This window comes from Trachypithecus francoisi, unplaced genomic scaffold, assembly GCF_009764315.1.
Source record: "Trachypithecus francoisi isolate TF-2019V2 unplaced genomic scaffold, Tfra_2.0 Lachesis_group20, whole genome shotgun sequence".
NCBI classification, from domain to species: Eukaryota; Metazoa; Chordata; class Mammalia; order Primates; family Cercopithecidae; genus Trachypithecus; species Trachypithecus francoisi.
Window position 1 is genome coordinate 7920456 of NW_022681466.1, and position 27668 is coordinate 7948123.

General features: G+C 54.4%; 2 protein-coding genes across 3 annotated transcripts; one reads left to right on the forward strand and one right to left on the reverse strand.

The window, feature by feature from the left end:
- Positions 1–486: 486 nt before the first annotated feature.
- On the reverse strand, positions 487–11242 carry CYGB (cytoglobin). Of its 2 annotated transcripts, XM_033182297.1 has the most exons (5): positions 10730–11242; positions 4573–4804; positions 4093–4256; positions 1926–1981; positions 487–1752 (listed from the first exon to the last, which is right to left on the reverse strand). In XM_033182297.1, the coding sequence occupies exons 1-4, from the start codon at positions 10870–10872 to the stop codon at positions 1939–1941; spliced, it is 582 nt and encodes a 193-aa protein (XP_033038188.1). In that variant the 5' UTR covers positions 10873–11242; the 3' UTR covers positions 487–1752; positions 1926–1938. The 2 variants fall into 2 exon arrangements, with proteins under 2 accessions (XP_033038188.1, XP_033038189.1); XM_033182298.1 differs by lacking the exon at positions 1926–1981.
- Positions 11243–11425: 183 nt separating this feature from the next.
- Positions 11426–27622, forward strand: PRCD (photoreceptor disc component). The gene is made up of 5 exons (XM_033182299.1): positions 11426–13535; positions 13826–13894; positions 16142–16222; positions 16619–16711; positions 27154–27622. Exons 1-3 carry the CDS (start codon positions 13462–13464, stop codon positions 16161–16163), a joined length of 165 nt encoding a protein of 54 aa, XP_033038190.1. The 5' UTR covers positions 11426–13461; the 3' UTR covers positions 16164–16222; positions 16619–16711; positions 27154–27622.
- The last annotated feature ends 46 nt before the right edge of the window (positions 27623–27668 follow it).

Below are 27668 nucleotides of genomic sequence, written 5' to 3' on the forward strand. Positions count from 1 at the left end.
AGCGGGACTACAGGTGCGCGCCACCATGCCTGGCTAATTTTCGTATTTTTAGTAGAGATGGGGTTTTATCACGTTGGCCAGGATGGTCTTGATCTCCTGACCTCAAATGACCCGCCCGCCTTGGCCTCCCAAAGTGCTGGGATTACAGGCGTGAGGCACCGTGCCCAGCCTTGCCTCCTGACCTTTTAACAAGGCTGACCTCCCCCAGCCCCCACAAAACCCCAGTTCCAGTTTCCAGCCCTGTGTTCCTGATGAATCAGGTGAGGAACTCACAGCAATCTTAATCCCCAATTTAGAGAGAAGCCCGGGGGAGCCAAAGGTGAGACACAGGTGATGGGGTGCCCTTGGTGTGGGACAGGGGATGGGGTGCCCTTGGTGTGGGAGGTCAGGGGAGGACTTTCAAGAAAAAGGCCTGAGCCCAGAACCAGGGATGGGGGACAGAGGTGAGGGCAGGTGGCAGGAAGAGACTGCACGAGTGTGCACAGGTACAGCAAGAACAGGTCTGTTTAATGACACAGCTGGGTCTGGTTACAAACATCAGAAACTAGAAAAGGAGGACAGGCAGTTACACAGATGAAGATGAGGATGGGCCAGGAGGGGACACAGGCATAGGAGCCACAGCAGCAAAACATCCTTGGAGACAATACATGTGACCAAGGGGCACACATGGGGGCCCCCCGGCAAGGCTGGCGCACATGAATAGACAGGGCCGACTGCCGGCCAGGAGGAGAGGGGGGTGGAGAAAGCCCTCGGCCCTCAGGGCTGAGGGGGGAGACCCAGGCATGTGGTCTCGCCAACCTGCTGCCCAGCAGCCCGGATTACCCGGGGCTACCCTGGTGGCCAAGGCAGGTGGGGCTGGCAGTGGAGGTTTCTGGATGGAGGCCCCTCCACTAGTGCGCTCATCCCATCCAGAACTTCGCTCTGCCCTTGCCCATTCTAGGGCAGTCAGTGAGTCAGTTCCTCTGAGGGAGCAGGGGGAGCCCACTCCTTTCTGCCTGGAAGTGGAATTCAGGAGTGTGGGGAGCTGGTCTGAGAAGCGCTGGGCTTTGCCGCCAAGCCGGGTAGCCCCAGCCCTACCCCTCCAGGCCCAGGTCCTCTGAGCTGCTGTGGGATTTCCTTTTTGCCAGAACACTCTGTTCTCTGCACAACCGGAACAGCTCCCTGCCCCACTCACAGGTGGGGGCCAAACCGAGGCTTCTGGGCCCCGTGGATACACATTCTAGATATGTACGTGTGTATATATATGTGTATATATATATTTATATATAGCTCGTATATAGAATATATCTGTATATATGGTAGATGTGTGCGTGATACTCTAGATGGTGATGTGGAGACCTGCATGCCGGCTGGGCTGATAGAAACGGGGCTGGTTTATTCCCCAAGGGTCTCCTAGACCTGTCCCGCTTCCTGCCAGCTGCTCAGCTAGGTCTCTCTCTAACAGTGAGTAGAAAAGCTAAGAAGAGTGGGCCCCGCTCTGCGAGCAGGAAGGGTCCCCCACCCTGCCCGCCGTGCTGGGGTCAGCATCCAGGCAGCCAGCGCCGCCTCCCGGAAGCTCCAGTGGGGGACCGTGGCCGCCACAGAGGCCTCCTTCGGGGAAGTTGAGTCAGGGATTCCTCCAGCTTTCTTGGCACCCAGAAATGGAGCGTCAAGGAGGGTCTTCAGAACTCGGCCTTCTGCTCAAGGTGCTGCCAGGGAGGGGGGTGGAGGGAGGGGTCCTACGGCCCCGAAGAGGGCAGTGTGGCTGGTGGGCTGTGGATGAGATAGGAAGGGAAGGACATACGTTACCAGAGGCAGGGAAGGACCCTTGGGGGAAAGGGGGAGGACCTGGGGCTGGCGAAGCTCACTTCCTGCCAAGAGAGCCGGCACAGTGCAGTTGAAAGCAACCGTGAGACCCAAGTTCTAGTCTCCGTCCTGCTACGAACCTGCAGTGTGATCTCAGGCAAGTCTGCTGGCCCATGGGAGCTCCGGATCTTTTTCTCTAAAATGTGAATAATGTCTGTCTTGTGACAAACTGGGTAAAAAAGTGTTTCACAAACTGCATAGCACCATACCAATGTGAGCTCTTTTTCCATTAATTCTGAAATGTGGCGCATTCTGTCGGGCCTGTCTCGTCCCTCCTTGGGCCACCCATCTGTATTCTCGTATTCTCGGTACACACAGCGCCCACTGCAATCATCGTGCCCCCCCGCCCCCACCCACACAAAGGCGCACACCCTGGAGCAGAGACAGCTCAATAAACGGTGACGCCTGGCCCACCCCTGCTTCCCTGATAAGAGAAGTTGGGCGAGGGCCTTCTACGACTCTGCTCTGTAACTCTGTCCCACCCTCAAGCCCGTGGGGACCCTGGCAGCCAGAGGCTCTGCAGGCTCAGGCCAGGGACACTAGGGGTGGGCTGGAGGATGTAAAGGGATGCGGGGCAACCCCACCACTTGACGGCTGGGAGCTAACCCCCGTGGGGTGTCAGTTTCCACGGTAGCCCATCTCCATTCAGTCCACAAGGAGCAGAAGTGGGCGGAGGAGGAGACTTCGGCAGTTTCCAAATGTTTGGGGTTTGGAGAGATCTTAGTCCCTAGGGCAGGGTGGGGAGGGCAGGATGGGCAGCGTGCTGGGGAACTTGGGCCATGTGTTTCTGATTCACTGGAGCTCGCGCCCAGCCAGCTCTCTTTCCAGTCCCTCTTGGCCCTTGTAAAAAAGCCCTTTTCTCTGGAAGCAGGAAGTCTTGTGTCCTGGCTGTAAACAAACTCATCTTTGGCAGCAGAGCTTGCCTGGGGAAAGGGGTGGGAGGGCAAGCAAGCCCCCTCCCCTCCTCTTCCCTGTCTTTTCCTGGGACCCTCTGGGTGACAGCTGATGGGGAGTGAGGAGGCAACCACAGCTCTCCACGCTCTGCCAGTGCCCTCCTCTGCTGGGCCAACATCTGCTTGTTTCCCATTGACTCCTAGGTCTCAGGCAGGCCAGGGCCCAGCTGTGCACATCTGGAGTTGGCTTGGCTCCAGCCAGCAGTTCCCGAGGACTCCACTCTCTTGGGGTGGTGCTGACGGGAGAAGGGGGAGGGGAGCAGGAGCCAGCCCGAGGCCAGTGTGGTCAGCAGCAGGAAGGGCAGGAGGCCTGGCGTCCCCAGCTGCCCTCAGGGGACCTCCTCCAGGAGCTGTGCCTGTGAACAGGAGGGCCGGCAGTCTTGGGGGCCCATGCGGAGCCCGGCGGGAGACGCCGCCTTTTCCATGGGAAACTGCTGGGAATGTTTCCCTACCACGCGTGTCCTGGGCTGCTAGCTGACCTCTGCTTCCCATTCCCGCCTCCGCTCCTCTCACTCCTTCCTACTCCAGCCTTGCCTCCGCCTCTCCATTCAGCTCCCAGAGTCAGCCTCCCCCTGGGGGCCCAGGGAGGCTGAGTGTTCCCAACTGCCACGTCTGGGGGCTAGCCCTCCCCTCACGCTCCGAGTCAGCAGGAGTCACAGAGGCCGGCCACCCTCCTTGAGCCACCTCCTGGGCCCAGAACTGGAAGCCCAGCCTCCAGGTCAGCCTGGAAGTAAACATCCCCTTGCTTGTGTGCGTGTGAGTGACACCCATGTAGCTCCCTCGTGGGCTGGGGCATGTGTGTGTGTATGTGTCCTCGTGATCCTCCTGGCTGTAGCCCTGTTGAGGCAGAGGGCATTTAGCAGCACTGGTCGGCATGAGATGGAAAAACAGCCTCTTGTGATTGGCACCCAGGGAGGAAGTGGCTGGGCTGGCCTGGGCTGCCTCTAAGCCTGACGATCGGACCTTCCCGCCAGGAGCCTCTGGCGCCTCTCTGCCTGGGCAGCTGTGGCTTTGGGTGTTCTGAGCACTCTCTGGCTCTAGGGAAGGGGAAGGCGCTTTGGGAGGATTTTTGCTCAGGGCTCATGGCTCTGCACAGCCTGAAGTCACAGGGGAGCCATCTTGAAGGCCTTTTCCTATTATTCCTGTTCTTACATGTCAGACCCCAGAGTTGGCCTGCCTCAAGTGTGCCTGCCCAGGTGGTCAGCCCCAGGGCCCCAGGAGAGATGGGAGACCTCGGGGACAGGACAAGACATGGCGGGGAGGCTGCCCAGCCCACCCTCGCCCGCCTCCTCACGTGGTGGCGTTGGGGACCTGCTGCACCCAGCCCACTTCCTTGTAGGCAGCGGTCACGTGGCTGTAGATGAGGCCACGCAGCTTGGCCCAGGCTCTCTGCGTCTCAGGTGGGAAGTCATTGGCACATTCCTCGGCGACCACCTCCAGAATGACCCCAGAGAGGATCTGGGGGCAAAGGGAGGAAGGGGGAGTGAATGCCTGGGCACCCTGCGTCCCGCAATCCCCAGGCCCCTCCGCCCCATGTGTGGCCAAGAGGATCATTCCTAACACAACAGTCTGGCAGCTCTGGAACCCAGTGCTCTCAGGACAAGGGTTACCCTGGACTGAGCCCCTCCATCCTGCTGCCGGGCACTGCCCCTCCCTCTCGAAGCCACTCAGGGGATCACCTCTGCTGCCCCAGGGAGCCCTCCCAGAGCCTGCGAGCTGCAGATGGCCATGAAGCGTGGGCGGTGGCGGCTCTGCAGCAGATCAGGGCGCATACCTTGAAGTACACTGGTTCCACCTTGTGCTTGAGGGCATGGGCTTTCCCCACAAGGGCCAGCACAGAGGACACCTTGTCGGGGTCGTGCAGGTTCTCCACGACAGTGTTGAGAGCCCCCATGACTCGGCAGGCGTGCTTCCGCAGCTGGGGGCTCCGCTCCATCTCCAGGGGTTCCTCCATGTGCTTGAACTGGCTGAAGTACTGCTTGGCCGAGGGGAAGTTCACAAAGAACCTGGCAAGAGGAACAGGGGTGGTCGCTGAAGCTGGAAGCTGCCTCGGGCCCACCCTGAAGCTGCCAGGATAGTGGGGGCTGAAGAAGTGGACCCCAGTCCCCCCAACCCCTGCACCATCACTGTTTTCACTACCATCCGTAGACCTCAGCATAGACCCTCCTTGCTCTGGCCAAGCCGGCTCGCCCCTACCAAGTCTAGCCGTGTCTATCTGCCAGGCTTGCCCAGGCTGGTGGCTTCCTCTCCCAGGCCTCTGTCTTCCTCGCTTCTTGCTTCCTTCCCAAACTCTACACCCTCTTCAGGCCCTGCTCTAGTCATAGCTGAGACGGTAAGAGCTCAGGTTCTGCAATCATGAGTTGATCTGAAATTAAATCCTCTCCAGTTGGTCTGAAACTGTTCTGATTCTCCCAAAATACTGCTTTCATGAAGTCATGCTCATGCTTGAAAGCATTCAATGGCTCCCTATTGTCTGCCACAGCGAAACTCCTTAACCCGGCATTCCAGACTTCTGAATTGTCCCCCACCCACTTCTTCAAACTCATGTCCACATTCCCCACTATACTCGCATCATCCCAGTCCTGGCTCAGTGGCTTTACTTACCGTTGGGAAAATGTTCCTCGGGTGAGCCACATTCCTTTCTACTACCCTTTTCCTGTGTCAGACATGCCTTACCTGGAGCAGACTGGCCCAGGCGAAATGCTTTGCCCCCAAGGCCATTGGCACCACTCGGGTGACCTTCCCTGCCCTCCTTCCAGCCTGTCAGACAGGATCCCAAGGCTCTCACGCACCCTCTGACCCCCTGCCCTAGCTGGGGCGCTGCAGTGTGGAAAATGACAACAGCTTTTTTTTTTTTTTTGAGATGGAGTCTCACTCTGTCGTCCAGGCTGGAGTGCAGTGGTGCAATCTTGGCTCACTGCAATCTCTGCCTCCTGGGTTCAAGTGATTCTCTTGCCTTAGCTTCCTGAATAGCTGGGACTACAGGCATCCGTCACCACGCCTGGCTAGCTAATTTTTTGTATTTTTAGTAGAGACGGGGTTTCACCATGTTGGAGGCTGGTCTCAAATTCCTGACCTCAGGTGATCCACCTGCCTCAGCCTTCCAGAGTGTGGGGATTACAGGTGCGAGCCACCACGCCCAGCCGACAATGACTTTTGCACCTCCTCTCCCTGTCGAAGCTGGATATCATGTGAGACATGGGTACGGACTCAATCAGAACTTACATAACTTAAGTGAATCCCCAGAAAATTTATGGAGTGTCCTGGACCTGTTCTTCCAGGTTGTTCTGCCCCTTCATGTGTCCCCTTTGTGATCAGAGAGAGCTGATAATTTGCGGAAGCAGCCCTTTGGCCAGCAATCAAGTCTCAGGTGTGAGGGCTAGAACAGATGTGGAGAGGGCATCTGAACGGGTCGTCCCTGCTGGTGGTGGAGCTGCTATTGGCGGGGGAAGTTTGCACAGTGACCAGGGCACAGTCTGTGTGGAGACTCAGGAGGGCCCCTCCCAGAGGCCAACTGTGATCTTGGGCAAACTGCTTCACAAGCTCCCTGTCTGTAGAAGGGCGAGAGGAGGGCTGCGCTCACTGCTTCATGGACACACGGGTGAGGACACGTGAGGCGATGGGTTTGAAAATACATTGAATTTTCTGGAGAAGCACTGTAATGGGGGACAAATGTGAAAAACCCAATTGGGACTTAAACAAGCATCTCAAACTTTGGAGGTTTTACAATTGCAATAAAAAATAATGATATGGGCCGGGCGCGGTGGCTCAAGCCTGTAATCCCAGCACTTTGGGAGGCCGAGACGGGTGGATCAGGAGGTCAGGAGATCGAGACCATCCTGGCTAACACGGTGAAACCCCGTCTCTACTAAAAAATACAAAAAAAAACAAGCCGGGCGCAGTGACGGGCGCCTGTAGTCCCAGCAACTCGGGAGGCTGAGGCAGGAGAATGGCTTAAACCCAGGAGGCGGAGCTTGCAGTGAGCTGAGATCCGGCCACAGCACTCCAGCCTGGGCGGCAGAGCGAGACTCCGTCTCAAAAAAAAAAAAAATAATGATATGGCCAGGCACGGTGGCTCACGCCTGTAATGCTAGCACTTTACGATGCCAAGGCGGGTGGACTGCTTGAGCTCAGGCGTTTGAGACCAGCCTCGGCAATGTGGCAAACCCTGTCTCTACAAAATACAAAAAATTAGCCAGGTGTGGTGGCGCACACCTTTGATTCCAGCTACTCAGGAGTCTAAAGTGAGAGGATCACTTGGAGGCCAAGGCTACAGGGAGCCAAGATTGTGCCACTGCACTCCAGCCTGGGTGACAGAGGGAGATCCTGAATCAAAAGAAATAATGATAATGATAATAATAAGAGGCCAGGTGTGGTGGCTTATGCTTGTAATCCCAGAACTTTGGGAGGCCAAGGCAGGAAGATCACTTGAGGCCAGTTCGAGACCAGCCTGGGCAACATAGTGAGATCCTGTCTCCAGAAAAAAAGAAAAAAATTGGCTGGGTGTGGTGATGCCCATCTATACTCCTAGCTACTTGGGAGGCTGCAGCAGGAAGATCCGATCGCATCATGAGCCCAGGATTGGAGGCTGCAGTGAGCCTTGATGGCACCACTGCACTCCAGCTTGGGTGACAGAGCAAGATCCTGACACAAAATATTAACAATGATATATATATATTTGCCTGATGTGTTACAGTGTTTTTATACTTTTTCTTTTCTTTTCTTTTCTTTTTTCTTTTTGAGACAGAATCTTACTCTGTTGTCCAGGCTGGAGTGCAGTGGCGCAATCTTGGCTCCCTGCAACCTCTGCCTACCGGGTTCAAGGGATTCTCCTGCCTCAGACTCCCGAGTTAGCTGGGATTACAGGTACCCGCCACCACACCTGGCTAACTTTTGTGTTTTTAGTAGAGACGGGGTTTTACCATGCTGGCCAGGCTGGTGTTGAACTCCTGACCTCCAGTGATCTGTCTGCCTCAGCCTCCCAAAGTGCTGGGATTACAGGTGTGAGCCACCATGCCCGGCCTGTTATTGTATTTAATTGCCACAGCTAAGCAGGTATTACTTCTATTTTACTGATGAGGAAAGAACAGGGAACATTTATTGAGCACTTACTGTATGATCTCACGAATCCTTGCAGTTCTCTCCTGAGATAGGTACTGTTTTAATCCTCATCCTATGAATTAGGAATTGATGTCCGAGATTGCCCAACAAAATAGATGGCAGCGCCAGGAAAGGGCCCAGGCAGGCCCTACTTTGACAGTTCCCCGACACTGCCTGGAGACAGCTGTGCCAGGGGATCGTGGCCTGGTAACCAGGTGTCTCCTGCCTCAACACCCACCACCGGGTTGTGGCCCTGAGGAATGACAGTCTCAGGGAGCCCCCACCCAGACCCTCCATGGTTCTGTGGCCCCTGGGGCCCATGTGCCTGGCTCCTTCCTCCTGGCTCCGAGATGTTTCCACCTGAGACCCTCCCGATCTCAGCCTGTGCTGCCAGGGAGGAGTCTCCACAGCCAGCCCTGGGGAGTTTCTCAGCTCCCAGAGACATCTGGGCTTCCAAGAGAGCCTGAAATAGGCCTGTCTGAGTGTGAGGAGGAAGGTGTCAGAGTTACAACCAGGAGGGAGGGTGGGTGTTCCCTCTTGGTCTCCTCCTTGGCAGGGAATGGAAATGTGGGGTCTGCCTCAGGCTCCGAAAGCAACGCCTCCTCCACCCCCATCAACGTGGCAACTTCTCCAGGTTGGGGATGTGGAGGTGCAGCTGCCTCCTTCCTGCCTTGCAGGCTAATAAGGGCTGATGGCACTGGCCTGGCGCAGTGGGGAGGGCAGAGGTGAGAGTGCTGGCCAGAGGGCTGCAGCTGGGGCCTTGACCTTGAGGATGTGTACATTGTGTGTGGGAAGACAGGGCGCTGTGTCAAGACGGACGGGCCTAGGATCTGAGGAGGGACCTTCAGGAACCCTTATCCCCCTTTCCTCCCCTTTCCCCACTGACCAGGCCCTGGACAGAGACAGGAGGAGAGAAAAAGGAAAGCAAAGCCCTGCGGGGCTTGGGCTGGCAGGGAGTGGCTGAGACAAAGCTGGGCCAGGCTGTCCTGGGGCTGGGCTCTAGTCCACACAGAAGTGGAGTCAGAGTAGTGAGGGGTTACTCTGGGCACTGAGCCCATTGGTAATGACCTCCCCCAGCCCAGGCCCAGGCCCCCAGCCCAGGGAACTGGAAGAGGGGTGTAGAGAGAGAAAGAAATCCAAGCTGAAAACTCGGACTGCCCAGACATGGCCCTGGTCTCGGTGTTTGATTTCCCCCTTGGCATCTGCCCCTCCCTGGTCCCCTTCCTGGGGAGGGTCACTGGTGCCCCGAGATGTGGATGGTGAGCCCTTCCTCCACGTATCCGCACAGGTACATGGCAGGGGTTGGGACAGAAAACCTCCAAGGTCCTGAAGACCCTGCCTCACTTCTTCATGGTGACACATGAGTGTGCCAGATGCATGCGAGGCCGGTGGGCTGCAGGTGCTGACATGCGGCTGACGGCGCCCTCCGAGGATGCAGTCTGGCGCGTCTGCGGCTCTGCTACCCACTGTGTCCTTGTGTGGGTGCCAGCACGTGTGGGGATCGGCGGTTCCGAGCGTCTGAGGCCCTAGTATCCCAATGTCCCTCTTAGCTTCCTGCCACTCCCAGCTGTGTTGCTGGGCCTGGGGGCTGCTGAGATAGCTGCCCTATCCTCAGGAGCACTCCTGTAACTCCTTAGAAGGGCTTCCTGCTGTTTTTCCTCCAAAATCTGCTTCTGAGTTGGAATCAGGGCATATCATGGTGGAACTGGATAGGTCCCATGCTTGGGAGAGGCCACAGGGAGAAGAAGCTGGAGACGGAGCTGGCCTGGGAGTCAGGCATGCACTAAAGCTGCCCTTCCAGAGCGAGGCTTCACGCCGTCTGCACATGACAAGGCTGCCCTACTCTGGCCTAGATTTGACCACTTTCCTTTGCCAAGAACAGGGGCTTGAGGGTGAGCATGGTCTGGGGCTCCTCCGCCTGCACCCCCAGGGACCAGCACGTGTGGGAAGAGAGCATGGATTTGTAGCTAGAGTCAGTGACTAGCTTTCGAGGCTTGGACACATCACCTCTATGAGGATGGTGTGTGTGCTCTATGCGCAGGTGTGTGAAGAACGGGGTGCTCTCTGTTTGTGGGTTTCTCGGGGGCATGTGGTGCCTGAATGACCCCTGAGCCCAAACCACTGCATTTCCTCCCTAGGTGGGGGGTTTTAGGGTTAGGCCCTGTCTCCTGAAGCTTCTCTCTTCTTCTCCTCACCCTCCTAACTCAGCAGGGATTGTATCCTAGGGGACTGTTTGCTTCTCCACTCACCTGTGCCTGCCCTGGGAGCTCCTGCTGGCCCCTGCCCTCCAGCAGGAAGAGGGCAGCTGGGAACACTGGACCCCCGTGCTCTCCTCCTTCTCAACCTCTGCTCTTTGCTCTCTGTTCTTCCAAGAGGCTGTGAATCCGGCAAGCGGCTGAGCTGGAGACAGGGGTCTGCTTCTCTTTGTCCCCCTTCTTAGTTGAGCCTCAGTTTTCCCATCTCTAAAATGGGGTGCCCCTGCTACTCCCTTTGAAAGGCCAGAAAAATGTGTGTGTCTGACAGCTTGGCTGGGTGTCTAGGGTCGCTGGCCGAGCAAGGAGTTCTGAGGCTGGGGAGAGGAGGAGGACCGAGGTGCTCTCCTGCATCTGGTTCCTAGTTCCTGGTGAGCACCGCGCCGGAGCCAGGGAAGGCTCAACCAAGGCTTCGTTCACCCCAAGGCGCCCCACGCTGCCTGCCCCGCCGACCTCGGACCGGCCCCATTCGCGGCTGGGGAGGTGGCGCTGGAGCTCGGACCCGGGCCCAGCCCGCCTCTGCCCGGAACCGCTGCCGCCCTCCCTGCCCAGGGCCTGGCCGGGCCAGGCGACACCTACCTCACCAGGATGGCCACCCCCACGTCCTCGCAGTTGGCATAGAGCCGGGCCCACGTAGCCTGCACCGCCTTCCTCTCCGCCTCGGACAGCTCCTCGCTCCGCTCTCTGCGCTCGATCTCCATCTCGCCTGGCACTTTCTCCATGAGCAGCTCCAAGCCCAGCCCGGCTTTGCTCGGCGGCGGCGGTGGCGGGGCGCGGGGCGCGGAGCGCGGGGCGCGGGGCGCCGGGAGCCGGGGCCGGCTGCGTGCGCGGCGGGCGGGCGAGGGGTAGAGCGCGGAGGGAGGGAGCGTGTGTCTGTGCGCGCCGGGTGTGTGTGTGTGTGCGTGCGTGTGTGCAGGGTATATGTGCGGGGGGCGGGGGACCGCCAGCGGGGGGGCGGGGATGTGGTCTGCTGGAAAATGTTTAAAAAAACAAATCCGCTCCAAACCCCCAGCCCCGTGTGGGTGAGCCAATGCCGGCAAGGTGAAGGCTGCGCGGGGTGCGGGCGACGCGACTGCCGCCCGCCCACCCGCAGGCCACGGCGGAGTTGCACCGCGGGGCGGGGCTCGGGTAGGTGTGGCCGGGGCGCTGGGGGTCCCCGGAGGAATGGGCGGTCACGCGGCGCTGGGCGGCGCGGGCCGCACAGGAGTGCGCCGGGGCGGGCGCGGGCTGGGAGCCCTGGGTCCCGGGTCCCAATGCTTGCGGCGTCGCGCGTGTGCGCGTGCTGACCCTTCCCGCGGCGGGGAACTGACTTAAAGTCCAACACTCCTGAGCTTTCGCAGCGAGGCCGACCTCCAGCCCGCCCATGTGGGCGAATGTGAGCCCCTCCGGCGGCCGCCGCGGACCGAGCTGGGCTCCCCTCGCCCGGACCTCTCCCCTAGCCCCCGAGCCAGCCGCTGGGGGCCGCGGCGCCACTCCCACAGCTCTGGACGCCCAGGCTCTGAGGGGTTAGCACGGGGGTCGTCCCCCCTACCCGCCCACCGCCCCAGCTGTCGGAACTTGAGCGCACCTCCGACCTCGGGCGCCAGAGGCCTGCTCCCCCTTTCCTACCCCCCAGCACCTCCATGCCCTTGGTGCACGCACGCGGCGGCGGCGGCCAGAAGTCCCCCGTGGCTTATGAATGACACGGACAGGCAAGAACCAGGCGCTGCCCTGAATTCTGGCCCAGCTGGTGGCGGAGGAAGTCCGGAGAGGCACCGGATAGGGCAGAGAGGACCTGGCGGTCGAAAAGTCTTGAGGAAGGCGCAGGCCGCTGGGGACACCTCAGCCAGCACCAAGGACCCGATTCTGGGCCTGGGGGAAGCAAATCCTTCCTCCTGGTGGGCCCTGTCCAGGGCAGTGTGAGATTGGGCCAGAGCTGGGGGAGAATCCCATGGTGCCTGCCCTGCAGCGGCTGCTCAGTCCTGGGGACAGCCTGAGGCCAGACAGGGCCTGGCAGTGTCAGGAAGAGATGTCACTCAGGCTCCTGGTGACCCTTGTCCTCGCTCAAGACTTGATGTCCCATTGCCCGAGCATTGCTAAGGGTTGGCTCTGCGCTTTCGCTATGGTTCGTGTATTTATTCTTAAAATCTGACTTTAAGGTCCGGGGGAGGCAAGGAGAACTCACCCTGGCCAGCCTCAGCTGCAGCCTGGGCCCTTCCTGGGAGCTCAGCGTTCAGGTGCCTGGGGGACCTTGGGGCAGTGCCTCTGAGACTGCTTCCCCCTTGTTGAGGGGAGGAAAATCTAATGCCTCCTGGGGGTCTTGGAGGGGGTGGAGGGGAGTGGGTGGGTTCAGATTCTCACATCACTCCCAGACCCGTGTCTCAGCATGGCCATGGCTGGCTCCATGCTCCACATACACACCCAACAGTTTCCCAAAGTTGGTGTGACCAAGTGGCTGCCCAACAGGTCCCCTTGGGATGTGGAAAGAAAATAGGAGAAATGTTATATCTCATCCTTTGCAAATGTAATGTAGTCATATGGTGTAGGAATGAATCTGTATAGTAGTCTAGCCTGTAATTTGTAAGTGGCTGCCCCTATCTATTTTGTGAATGCACACTTGAATCCTGCCTTTTACTGAAGAGGGTGTGTAATCAGCAAAGTTTGGAGAGGATTGTCCAGAGGGTAAAACTGCCAGCCCTTCACTGTTGAGTCTCCCCTATCTCTCTGGCTTCATTCTCGAATATCCCTCCCCGTTCTTCCTCCTCTCCTGATGCTTCCACGGTGACATCATTGCTTCACCTCCACTCACCTTGCAGTTACTGGCAGATGCTCCATGCTTTCATGTCAGTAGCTTCGGCAGCATCTTCTGTCTGAGGGCTCCTCTGCCTTGCGCACTGCAAATTCAGATGCCCTTGCTCCTCTTTAAACCCTGCCCTGATGCCTGCAACTCTGAAAGTGCCCTGTAGGCGCCTTGAATAACTCCTGGGTCACTCTACTGCAGCCATTGTACTTGACAGCACATTTGTCTAGACTGGCAGCTCCTTGCAAGCAAGGCCCAGTCTCATCAGATCGACACTCTGAATACGTGCTCAATGCCACACTTCGCGCCTTGACCCTACCGCTGGAGGGGAGAACCCGGGCCCAGTGAGCTTAATCAGTCCTCACAAGGTCACAGCCGGTGACCCACTAATCAGCTTGAGCCTCCTAATCCATCCCCAGCAGGAACCGCAGGACAGACGGCAGTGGCTCCTGAGAGCTGGCTGGGGCCATTTTGGCCCCTCGCCTGTGGCCTTCTGCAGACTTGGTCTGGGAGGGGATGGGGCAGCTGCGCCATGTGCACCACCCTTTTCCTGCTCAGCACCCTGGCCATGCTCTGGCGCCGCCGATTTGCCAACCGAGTCCAACCGTGAGAAACTGACCGGGCTATGGCTGGCAGTTGGTGGTGGTGGGGGGGAACCATGGGGCTGGGCTGCCACCAAGCTGAAGGTGGGCAGAGGCTGCCTGGACCTTCAGGGGGGCTGGGAGGGCATTTTGAGGAACCCTTGAGAGCTCAGTCTCAGAGCAGGGGAACTTACAGCTTCAAAGGCTCTAGTTGCAGCCTCCAGTCCCATAGCCCAATATGGCCAGGACCTGTGGAGGGACAGAGAGGGACTGGGCACAGCCACAGCTCTTCCTGCCTACTCTTGCCTCCCACAGAGAGCCCAGCGACGTGGATGGGGCAGCTAGGGGCAGCAGCGTGGACGCGGACCCTCAGTCCTCAGGCAGGTAAGGCAGGAGTCTGGGCTGGGGGAGGGAGGGTGCTGCCAAGGAAGCTGCAGCTGTGCATGCCTGGGGGTGCACGTGTGTGCCTGTCTGCGCGCCTGTGCGTGCACCGTATCCTGGCCCTTGCCCTAGGCACCCTGCTCCCTGTCCACCTGGTGGGCAGGCTGATTGTCTGTTTTCTGCGACTGGGAATGGGAGCCTGCTCCTCTGGACCAAAGCCGCTGTTTTTCTATCTCCAGTAAGGGGCGGTCCCCCGGGGCACCTTCTGTCGGAAGGCACAGGGAAGTGGAGGGAGGGATGAGGCAGGAGTAGCTCTGTGTGGCTTTGCTCGCCTTTCCTTGCCCTTCCCCCTCCTCCTCCTCTGCCCCCGCCCCGCCTCGGCTCCGCTGCCTGAGCCTCTAGCAGGATTCGCTGTCCAGTCCCCAATAGAAGGCGCGGGAGGAGCATGACATCATCAGCATTGAGTGCCATTGGCTGGGTAGCCCCTGCGGGCAGGACGCTGTCTCCAGTGGCCAGAAAGTTAACTCTTCCCTAGGCTACAGCCATGTGGTCTTTAGGGGGTGAAGTTGGGGGAACTTCCAGACTTTTCCTTCCCTGGGTGCCCAGTGTCGTTTGATGATAGGGGCGCCTATCCCAACGAAACACTGGAAAAAATCAGCAAATCTTTATGAAGTTCCAGTGCATGAACGGTTCCTTCTGTGCCTATGGACTCACCTAGCATGGGAGACCTGTCTGAAGAGTGACTTTTTTGCTCCCAGTGAAACAAAGAGTAAAAAAGATCCGATGACATCTTTGGGTCAGGGCCCACTGGTAGGAGGGTGTCTCCACACAGGGAGGACTCAGGTGGCGGGTACTGTGACCATCCATGTCTGAGTGGGGACCTGCCAGCAATGTGTCCCTTAGATATGCGGAAACTGGCAACTGAGAGAACTTCAGTCTTTCTGTCTCCTGTCATCTGAGTCCTGGGATTCTGAGTCCTGAGATTCTGATGATCAGAAGGCCCAATGGGAAGCCCTGGGCCTGTACAGGAAACGGCGGCATGTCTTTTTTTTTTTTTTTTTTTGAGGCGGAGTCTTGCTCTGTCGCCCGGCCTCCCGGGTTTACGCCATTCTCCTGCCTCAGCCTCCCGAGTAGCTGGGACTACAGGCGCCCGCCACCTCGCCCGGCTAGTTTTTTGTATTTTTAGTAGAGACGGGGTTTCACCTTGTTAGCCAGGATGGTCTCCATCTCCTGACCTCGTGATCCGCCCGTCTCGGCCTCCCAAAGTGCTGGGATTACAGGCTTGAGCCACCGCGCCCGGCCAACGGCGGCATTTCTGCGACACCTCAACTCGATAGGCCAGCGGGGATCATCATAATAGAGCCTGATTGATATCACTAGTTAAATCAGCTAAAATGACCACCCCTGGGCCTCCCCTGATAGGAGGCCCTCAAATGCTAAGTGGACCATGCTATTGAGCCCAGGTCTCGAGTTGGGCAGGGATAATTTAAATCCTGGCTTCCCTCTTACTAATGGAAAGACTATGGGGGAAATTCACAAAAACAATCTGTTTATTTATATGTAAACTAAGATTAATAACAGAGTGGTTGCGAGGTTTTGGTGAGGGTGCAGAGTGATTGCTCCATAAATGCTAGCAGCTGTCTTGTTTCATGCTCGGGACCTGTGCTTTAGTTTTCTCCCGAGGTTTCTTATATATTAAGTCACTCGGAAGGCTCAGTGACCCCGGAGGATTGGCAGGACATGTAGTTTTAATCTTTGGTTAATGGTTGTGGAAACGGAGGGACAGGGAGATTTGGGTGGCTTGCTCCCGATCATCTGTCTCATTTTTGGTTAATGCGGGACGTTCAGGCCCCTGACTTCCAGGCAGGGTCTCTTCTACATGAAATGGACCTGGACCTCCTGGCAGGAGAGAAAAGGCCAAATCTGAGGACCATCTGGCCAGGCCAGGCCTGGCGTGACTTAGCCAGAAGGAAGCAGTTGCCTGTTAACTCCCTGGGACCCAGTTAACTGGAAAAATTGGTCTGACATCGAGGAACCACCTGCTGATGGTGGCTGCCGTGGAGGGCTGGCGGTGGGGGTGACATTTCTACTCTCCAGTCACACTGTCCTAAATGCCAACTGATTCCTTAGGTGGTCCTGCCCCTGAATATTGGGGTGAATTGATAGGGATGGGAGGAGGAGGAAGAGGAGAGTCAGAAAAATGGGAAGATCGTGCCCTTCAATCCTGACCCAGTGCTTTCCTCTGTTTAGGGAGAAAGGACCTCTGAAGTAAGCCCTCACCTCTGCAGGTGGGGCTCAGGCCCAGAGACTGGGACCAGCTGGCCCAGGCAGGTAGGACAGGGCTGGGAGCTGGGGAGGGCAGAGGGCAAGGCTGGGGACAGGCAGGAAGAAATAGGCAAGGCCCGGCCATGTGGGAGGATAGCAGGCAGTGTTCAGCTCTTGTGGTCACTGATGGAGGTTCAAAGTAGGCAGATGGACTTGTGCCTTTAGTTGCTACCTTGAGCCTGTTGTGTTCCAGGCCATGGGGCAAGGGTTAGTTTGAAGAGAACCAGGTGTGGTTTGACCATATTTTCTACGCTTGGGGATGGCGAGGTGGTCGTGCTGGGGCATGAAGGCAGTGTCGGAGGACGTCCAAGGGAGAGGCGGTGTTCTGGGACATCCACTCTGAAATGCAAGTCCCATCCCCAGGTGTGGGAGAAGTGCTGATCTGTTCTGGTTTTGTTTCAGCTCAGGTCCTGGTTCGTCCCCTAGCCCAGGAGGATGCTGTGGGAGACGGAGTAGCAGCAAGAGGGAGAATGGGGGGAAGCAGCACTAGAGAAGGTAGATACCAGTCTCCCCTTCCCCCAGGCCCTGGGCATGGGCTCCTGAGCAGGACCTGGCCGGGCCTGGCAGAAAGAGCAGATGTGCTCACTGTTCTCGGACGGGCTTCCTTCCCTCTGAGTTCCTGAGGCTTCTTTGAGGGACTGCTAAGCCTGAGAAAACCTAGGGTGAGGGACTTGCTGGGTCCACCAGGCTGATTCTGGGGCAGCCAGCAGTCCAGGCAAGAGGTAGGAATAAATAAGGAGTGAGGAGACCCCAGGAGCAAGGGACAGCTGATAGCTCACGTTTACTAAGCAAGGGCTTCCATTCATTCTGTAATTTAATCCTCAGTCACCCACAGAGCCTGGTAATGTTATTATCCACAATTTCTAAATGGGAAAACACAGAGAGAGGTTAAATAATTTGCCCAGCGTCACCTAGCTAGGAAGTGGAGGCTCCCAGGCTCACACGGGAGCTGCAGGGCCCACGCTCCTACCCACCATGGCAGGCGGCCTCCCCCTGGAACCCAACACAGTTTGCAGGGGTTGGGAGTGGTTTGCTGGCCTGCCTGACTGCCTGTCAGCCCAGGAGCTATTCTGTTAAGCCTCCACTTGTGGTCCGAGGTGCTGGTGTCAGTTTGCCACAGCGGCACTTGCTTCTGTGTCATTTGCCTTTCCCCAGTTCCCAGAGCTCATCCTGTCACTGGCTGCTCTGCTGAAATTATCAATAAGAAATGCCAGTTGGATCTGTGACATGTCTGCCTGCAGCTGGATGGGAGCAACTGACAGCTTGTCCTCCGAATGTGTTTTCTGTATGTGTGCGAGCGCATGTGTTCCAAACGGGCAGTAGCGTGTGGGAAGGAAAAAGCCTGACACTTGTTTTTGTCAATTTGCTGATGCTCAGTCCCGGCGGCTGCCTTCTTTGCCCCCAGCTGCTCTGCCATTTCTCTTTTTCCAATCCTGCGCGATCCTGAGCAGAGATAAAAGCAGATTTCCGCTTCTGCTCCCAGATCCAGGCGCAGACCCTGCAGGCAGCTGCTCCCGACGTCTCACAGCTATTAGTCTTCAAAAGTCCCCCGTGCCTCTGTGCACACACGTCTCTCCTCCCCAGCCAGCCCCCCTCCCAGCCCAGTGGCGTTGTCTCTGCCTGGCTGGCCCTTGCCCTTGACTTCCAGGCAGTAGGAGATGGAGTTCTCTAGACAGCAGCACCTCAGCCGCCGCTCCGCCTCTGAAGGGAGGGAAGGGAAAGGGTGAGGGTTGCCACAGAGGAGAGGGAACCGCTGGGTAGGTGCTCAGGGTGGGGGAGGAGGTGTACCCCGCTGGGGAGGGGCTGCTGGTACCTCGGGGAGCCTGGCTGGGATGTGTGCGAAGGCAGTTCTGTGGGAGCCTCTCAAAGTAGGGCAGGCAGGAGGCAGGGGGAAAGTCACACTAGGGAAGGAGCCTGCAGAGGCAAAGCCACAGCGCCAGCCTGACCCAGGCCGTGAGCCGGTGACCGTCTGTCTCAGCTCCTGTCAGCCTGTCCCTCTCTTTGGAGGCATCGGCCTTCCTGGTGACAGGCCTGTCAGGCTGAGGGCCAGAGGGCACTGTTCCTGGGACCCAGTCTGTGTTCCCCGATCCAATCTGCATTTATTCTCTAATCTATTTGCCATGTTCCTGCCACCTCATCCTTGCTGCCATTTCCAAGTTGCCCATCTCCTTCCACTGGTGTGAGGAATTGTCAGGCCAAGGTCATGGAGCTGGCTCATGGCTCAGATGCACTTCCCCAGGGCAGCGCCCCTCCACAGCCCTCTTCCAAGAACCTGCACTGGAGGCGGTGGCAGCTCCAGGGATCCCATCCAGATGAAGGGTGGGAAAGAGGGAGGAAGGGGCTGCTGGTGGCCAGAGGGGCTGGAGTTGCCTGGGCTTGGAGGTTGCCTGGGCAGCTGGGGTGCCATGTGGGCTGGCTGGGGGGGCTGTCTCCCCCAGGGAGCAGGCTGGCTTTGGTGGGAGCAGATTGTGTTTACACCTTCCCCGCACACCCAGCCCACGCTCGCCTCTTATTCCCGGGGCCTCTCCCACCCCTGGGCTCTCTGCGCAATCTGTACATTTGCAGCTCCTGCTGCAGAAAGTTGCCTCTCTCAGCCTTGAGCTCCCCACAGAAGGCTCCTGGGACCTGGGTGCCCCTTCCTCGGTCCACTGGCTCCCATCACAGGGGTTAGTGTGAAGCTCAGGGCAAGAGTGGACCTCCAAATGGGGAAATTGCTTAAATCCTGACTATGACACTGTCCCTACAGAGGCAGAGTCCTTTTTCCTCCCTTTCCTTGCAAAGAGCCGTTGCTTGGGAATGGGAGCAGGCGTGCTCAGCGGCTTGGGAGAGGGCAAATAAAGGGCAACTACAGAGGGAGAGCTGAGGCAAAGGGTGGGGTCCCTTCTGGTCCAGGGCGCTGGCTACTGTGCAATAACAGAGTCCAACAGCAAGGTGTCCAGAGTCAGAGCTCCTGGGTGTGAACCTTGTTCCACCAGGACATCCTACCTCTGTGGCCTGGGTTTCTGAACACCTCTGTGCCTCAGTTTCTTTAGCTGTAGGATGCAGATCCTACTGGTATCTGTGTCCTAGAGTTGTTGTAAGGGTTGATTAGATAACGCGTGGAAGATGTTTAGCACGTTGGGTAAGTGTCCCATATATGTGAGCTGGCACAATCCGGTTTGAACTGTAAATTACTGAACAGTGGTAGATTCAGGATGGCTAGAGTTCCTCACATCCTCACTCTGTGGTCCTTCCTGCTGTCTCTCCACATACACAGAGCTGGGCGACCAGTAGTTCTGCAACAGATTAGAGGATGGCAGAGGGTGGCATTGCTGGGGTGGGGAAGCCCCCTGTAAGCCTGTATGGAGAAGACCACCTCTACCTCTCTGTGCCCAGAACCATGTCCCAATCTCCAGTGGGGCCTCGACCTGGACACTGCCACTCCCAGCTGGCTCTGCTTCCGGAATGAACCTTAGCTCCTTGACAAGATAGGAGGCGCTGCCCTGCCGTGGTGCCTTCCTCCATGTGAATGCTAATCTCTCTGCTGGGGGAGCCTGAGTGACAGGGAAAGGCTGCTTGGAGCTGCAGGGCGGCTGAGGGCAGCAGCCAGGAGCAGGGAGGTGCTGCTCCTGCGACTGAGGCTCAGGGTGGCTGCCAGTCTCTCCTGGAGACTGGAGCATGACCAGGGAACTAATGAGGTGGCGGGGGTGTGGTGGGAGCGAGGGAAGTAGCCACCACAGCTGTGGCTGTCCACTGTCACCCTGGGGTGCAGATGTCACCCTGGGGAGTACCCACCCACTCCAAGTGTGCGGTTGTGTGTGTGTGTGGTTGTGTGTGTGTGGGGTGCGCAGACAGTCCTGGGCAAGGGCAAACAGCAGAGGTGCTGGGCCAAGACTAGATGGGTAGGGCACGGTGCCTGCTCTGAGACAGGCACGATGGCGAGAGAGCGAACCCTGCTGGTTCCTCAGGCTCCTGTAGCCCCTCTGCTGTTAGGAAGAAGCCCAAGACCTAGAGCTAGAAGATAATGCTTCTTTGTGAACCTCAGAAGAACATCAAAGTGGTTCGCATGGAAGCTTATGTTAATATAATGATGATACTAACCATATGATTAATAACCACTAACATGCATTAGGCGCTTACTATGTGCTAGGCGCCGTGCCAGCTGCTGTATTTTACGCACTATTTCGTTTATGCGACAGGAACGGTTATCATTTATCCAATAAGGAAAGTGAGGTTCACCGAACTTGCTTAAGGTCACTCATAGCTGGCAGCGAAGCCAGAACCTAAGCCTGGGAAATTTGATGCCACAGCTTGGGATAGAGGGAGCCGAGTCTCGAGTTGGGGGCCGTGAGAAAATTCTGGTTGTGACCTGTCTACAAGGCACAAGGAATGGAGCTGTGGGCCTGCCTGCCCTGCCTTTGCAGGTGGGCTGGTGTTGGCCAGGGTCATCACTACTGTTCTGTCGTCAGGAACTCACATTCAAGGGCACACCAGACTCTGGGCCCTGAGAGGCTGGTTCTTGCCTGCCAGGTGAGGGGGAGAGGACAGCTGCCCCTTTAGGATCCCCCAGTCTTCCACAGGGAGGACGTGGTGGCCCCTGGCAGGAATGACAGACAGCGAGGTCATCACCCATACTCACTGCCACTGCCACTGCCACTCTGTTGCCTCCTTCAGCCAGGGGCAGGGCCCTGGGGAGAGGACAGGACGGTAGCTAGCAGCCCAGCTGGAGACGGGAGCCTGGTGAGGAAGGCTGTTTTGATTTGTTTTTGCAGGGGGAGGGTGCAGGGCATGGAGACCAAGGAGGTGGCTTTGAGGGGGATCCGCTGACAGCTGGCAGCCAGTCCTTGTGCCTAAGGAGCACAGACCCTCTCTGTGGGACACATGTGCCCCCTAGTGGGGATTACGACTGTAGTGGGGGGCTGAGAAAATTTTTAAAAATTTACTGACAGACTCAGCCTGTGAGCCTGGGTAGGAGAGGCCAATCCTATCCCTATGTGAACACACACACACATTCACACATACACACACATTCACACACAGAGACACATACATTCACACACACAAACACACTGACACACAGAGACACATACATTCACACACACATGTGCACATACACATATACAAACATACACACACACACACAGACACACACATTCACACACACATACACATACATATTCACACACAGAGACACATACATTCACACACACATGTGCACATACACATATACAAACATACACACACACACACACAGACACATTCACACACACATACACACACATATTCACACACATACATATACACACAGACATACACAGACACACATAACACACACATTCACACAGACATATGCATACACATACACATTCACACACACACATACACACACACACAGACACATTCATACATACACAGACATACACATATACATTCACATACATACAACATAACACAGACATACACACACATACACACACAGACACACAATCACAGATACAAATGCATACGCACACACACACATTCACACATACACACGTGCACAGACACACATACACATTCACACACACACACACACACACACAGACACATTCACACACACATACACACACATATTCACACACATACATATACACACAGACATACACAGACACACATAACACACACATTCACACAGACATATGCATACACATACACATTCACACACACACATTCACACACAGACACATTCATACATACACAGACATACACATATACATTCACATACATACAACATAACACAGACATACACACACATACACACACAGACACACAATCACAGATACAAATGCATACGCACACACACACATTCACACATACACACGTGCACAGACACACATACACATTCACACACACACACACACACAGAGACACACACACAGACACACACATTCACACACACATACACATACATATTCACACACATACATATACACACAGACATACACACACAGACACACACACACAATCACAGATACACATACATATTCACACACATACATATACACACAGACATACACAGACACACATAACACACATATGCACACAGACACACACATTCACACATACACATACACATTCACACACATACATATACACATATAGACACATAACATACAGATACACAAACACACATATACACAGATACACATAAACACACATATGCACACAGACACACACAGAAACATACACATACACAAACATACACACACACAATATCATATGCAGAGGCAGAAGCCATTTGAACTAAGCATTAAAAGAAATTAATGTGTTCATTTGGTCATTTATTTAACAAGTGTATCCTGGGAACTTGCAATGTGCAAACCCTGTGTCAGGTGTCAGGAGTGACACTCAAGGAGCGACAGACCCTGAACTGCCAGCTGGTCCTATAGGAAGGCCCCAGCCTAGGTGGCCTAGTTCTGCCAGCCCAACCCTGCCTGTCCCTGTGACCTTTTGTTCTCTGAACCTTGGTTTCCTCATTTGATAAATATTTGTCGAGCCCAGGTGGGCTGGAGTGAAGACGTAAAAGACTAATGATCTCCTCAGGAAAAGAGCTGTTTATTAAAATGAAGGGGATGGACCAGAAGCTCTCTGGGAGCCCCACTGACTTTCCCAATCGAAAGCAACTATAATGAACTGTGTCTGGAGGTGCTGTGTGCCAGGGACTGTGGATCCGGAAACGGATTAAGACCTGCCACAAACAACTAGAAAACTGGGCAAGATATAAGAAACAGACACTTGACAACAGGCAGCACACAGGACAGTGACCCCATGACTGCCTCAGCTTCTGCCTGGAGACAGTTCCCTGACTGTGCCTTGGGGAGGGGAAACCCAAGTGGACCACAGTGGCTTTGCTAAGGTGAGGAGGAGACAGAATCAGAGGTCAAAACAGTGTGAGATTCGTAAGGATATACTCACAGATCAATGGAATCCAAAAACAGATGCAGCAAAGATAATCCAATGGAGAAAGAAAGGTCCTTTCAACAGGATACAAAAAGCACTAACCAGAAAAGAAAATCAATACACTGGACTTTATCAAAATTAAACCTCTGCTCTTGGAAACACCGGGAATAAATATTTGCCAAACAAAAATCTGAGAAAGGACTTGTATCCGCAATACATAAAGCACTTTTTGTTTTGTTTTTGTTTTTTGAGACGGAGTCTTGCTCTGTCGCCCAGGCTGGAGTGCAGTGGCTGGATCTCGGCTCACTGCAAGCTCCGCCTCCCGAGTTTACACCATTCTCCTGCCTCAGCCTCCTGAATAGCTGGGACTACAGGCGCTCGCCGCCACGTCCGGCTAATTTTTTGTATTTTTAGTAGAGACGGGGTTTCACCGTGTTAGCCAGGATGGTCTCGATCTCCCGACCTCGTGATCCGCCTGTCTCGGCCTCCCAAAGTGCTGGGATTACAGGCTTGAGCCACCGCGCCCGGCCCATAAAGCACTTTTACAATTCGATAATAAGACAGCCTAATAAAAAACGGTCAAAGGTTTTAATAGACACTACAACAAAAAATATACATACAGCTAAAATACATAGAAAGATGTTCAACATGCGGCTGAGGGCGGTGGCTCACGCCTGTAATACCAGCACTTTGGGAAAGAAAGATGTTCCGCATGCAAATTAAAAGCCCAATGACATACCACTACCTGCCCACCAGAGTGGCTAAAGCTGAAGGCTGACCATAGTAAGTACTGTCCAAGATGTGACCCTGTCATACACGGCTGGGGACTGGTGAAGTATTACAAGCACTTAGGAAACCAGCATGGCGGTTTCTTATAAAGTTATCCCAGAGGAATGAAAACTTACATCCACAAAAAAGACTGCAGAGATGTTCATGGCAGCTTTATTAGTAATAGCTACAAACTGGAAACAATGCAAATATTCCTCAACATAGGAATAAACACACTGAGATATATTAAGATAGAATAATACTTAGCAATGAAAAGGAAATGAACTGCTGATGCCAACGACATGGGTAAACTGAGAGAAGCCAGACACAAAAGAGCAGCTACTGTGTGATGATGACATGTGCATGGAATTCTAGAACAGGCAGAACCCGACTGTTAGTGACAGAAGGCATCAGTGGTTGACTGGGGCTGGGGTTAGATATCATGGGGGTTGACTGCAAGGGTAAGAAGTTTTATTTTGTTTTTGGGATGGAGTCTCACTTTGTCGACCAGGCTGGAGTACAGTGGTGCAATCTCAACTCACTGCAACCTTCGCCTCCTCAGTAGCAGGGATTATTGGCATGCACCACCACGCCCAGCTAATTTTTGTATTTTTAGTTGAGACACGGTTTCATCATATTGGCCAGGCTGGTCTTGAACTCCTGACCTCAAGTGATCCGCCCGCCACTCGGCCTCCCAAAGTGCTAGGATTACAGGCATGAACCACTGTGCCCAGCCTAGGTTTTTTTTGTTGTTGTTGTTGTTTTTGAGATGGAGTTTTGCTCTTGTCACCTAGGCTGGAGTGCAATGGTGCAATCTTGGCTCACTGCAACCTCACCTCCTGGGTTCAAGCAATTCTCCTGCCTCAGCCTCCTAAGTAGCTGGGATTACAGGTGCCTACCACCATGCCTGGCTAATTTTTTGTATTTTTAGTAGAGACGGGGTTTCACCATGTTGGCCAGGCTGGTCTCGGACTCCTGACCTCAGGTGATCCACCGGCCTCGGCCTCCCGAAGTGCTGCACCTCACCTAAGAAGGTGCTTTTGAGGTGACAAAAATGTTCTAAATCCTAACTGGGATTGTGGTTACATGGGTCTATACATTTACTGGACTACTGAACCATACATTGTGAATGGTTATACTGTATTGTATGTAAGTTACACCAGAATAAAGATGATTTAGAGTTAGAAACAAAACAAGAATGAAGATTGATGCTTGTTTTACTCATCATCTAGCAGAAAAGCCAGACATGCAAACAAATCATCATCAAACCGTGGGATGAGTGTTCAAAGTATGCTGAAATAACACGAACTCCCATTTATCAAGTGCTTACCTCGTGCCAGGCGCTGTGCTAAGTGCTCTGAAGCACTGACCTAACGAAGTTCCGTGATGTTTGGATGATGCTCCTCCTCCTCCTCATTTTACAGATGAGAAAATAAGACTCAGAGAAGTGAGGTGACTTTTGCCAAGGTTACTCAGTTAGAATCAGTGGAGCTGGGACTTCCCTCCAGGTCGTGCTGGGTTGCAGACAATGTGCTAATTCACCTGCCACCAGGAAGGTGCCACGAGGAAACAGCTCGGGAATTGCTGCAGCATCTCAGTCAAAACTTCGCAGAGGAGGTATTTTAGTAGAAGCTGGAATTTGCTGAGCAGAGAAGATAATGCAGCGAAGGGACTTTCAAGGCAACAGGAACAAACACCACCACAAGCAAAGGTTATGCAACAGCTGTGAGAAGGCAAGGTTTCTGGGCATGGAGAGACATGCCCAGGAAATAACAGAAGAGATCCATGGAACATTATATCGTCTACAAATTCATTTATTTTTATTTTAAAAAATCAATTTTTGAGTAATACTCTAGAGGCAGTGGCTCTGTCAAGCAGGGAAGTCAAATGCATTGCTTTTCTTCCTGGACACTGTTTGGCAAGCACAGACAATCCACAACTCCAACGCCATCTATTCTCAACGCATAGGGTCTGTGTATATTTCTCCTCCTCCAGAAAATTAAAGCTAGGTGAAACTTTAAAGCACTGATCTCAGGTTTTGTTTTTTATTTTTATATTTTTACTTTTCTTCCATCTGCCTGGTCATCTGCATGGTCCCAGATTTCTGAACAGGATTTGCAACACTGTTTCATGGTCGTAAGAACTCTCAGGAAAAAAATCCTCTATGTTTTCATGACAGGTTTTCTAGGTGGGTGAATTAAAGTCTCCGGAGTTAAGCAAAAATGTTCCACTGTCATAGTGTAATTTCTTAAGGCAACACGGCATGGTGGCTGAGACCATGAGTTTTTAGCTGGATTGTTTGAGTTCAGATCTCAGTGCTTCACTTATGAATTCCTTTAACCTTTCTGCACCTTGACTTCCTCAGCTGTGAAATGAGAAGGCGGGGTGGGGTGATAATGACAGGGCTGTCGTGAGAATCAGATGAGACAGTGAATAAAAGGTGCTTCCAGAGTACCTGCCACAGAGTAAACATTTCATATACACATAGCTGTTATTACTTCAGAAAGGACACTTGCACACATCAGCTCATTTTCTGTATTCTGTCATGATCCATTCTTCTGGGAAGAATTATTTTTAAAAGATATCATTTAGGATGATTTGACTGAAATAGAACACCCAACTTAAAATGACTTAATAAGATTTCTTTTTTAAATCTCACTTTTTTTTTTTTTTTTTTTTGAGATGGAGTCTCGCTCTGTCACCCAGGCTGGAGTGCAGTGGTACGATCTCCGCTGATTGCAAGCTCCGCCTCCCAGGTTCAAGCCATTCTCCTGCCTCAGCCTCCCGAGTAGCTGGGACTACAGGCACCCACCACTACACCCGGCCAATTTTCTTTTTTTTGTATTTTTGTATTTCACCGTGTTAGCCAGGATGGTCTCGATCTCCTGACCTCGTGATCCGCCTGCTTTGGCCTCCCAAAGTGCTGGGATTACAGGCGTGAGCCACTGTGCCCGGCCTAAAATCTCACATTTTGTAATTCACTCAAACTGAGATGCCATTGCTTGCAAGACACATCCTGCATTTAAGAACGTGAAAATGGCTCTGTCTCAAAAAAAGAAAAAAAAAAGTATATGTGTATATATATATGTATATGTGTATGTATGTATATATATATATATGAAATGTACAAATGTGTCTCTGAATCAAAACAAGAGGTCTGAAGTTCGGGGGTGTTGGGACTGGCGGCTTCTGCAGGTCAGCAGCATCACCGAGGACTCATGTTCTTTATTCTCTCTACTCTGCCATCGCAGTCCTTCAGCTCCTACTTAATGGAAGCCTTGCAGATGCAAGATGGCTCCAGCAGGCCCAGCATCACTTCTTCACAGTGTCCCAAAGCAAGAAAAAAGGCTGTTGTTTTTTAAAGCAGGAAAACTTTCCCAAACTTGGCCAGAATTGCATCGCAGACCCTTTCCCAAAACAATTTCCAGCGAAGGGAATAGACTGACCATGTCTGGTACAGATGAATGAAGATTTGCCCCTGGGGGCTGGGGAGGGGCTTGCCCCCGCTGAAGCAGACCCTTGCCCAGCAGCTGAACAGAGCCTAGGTTCATCAGATGGAGGAAGAGACTGGCCGCTAACAGTGCCTGACATACAGATGTGCTTCCTGTGATGCCGCTGCTGCCACCGTTCCAAATGTAAGCAGTCAGCTGCTTGGGATACTACCTACCTTCTTTTGTGTTCTTATTAATACAATTAAAGATTGCTTTCTGGGTAGAGAAATTAACCTCAATATTCTAAAGACTGTTTTCTTTATTTTTATGTATTT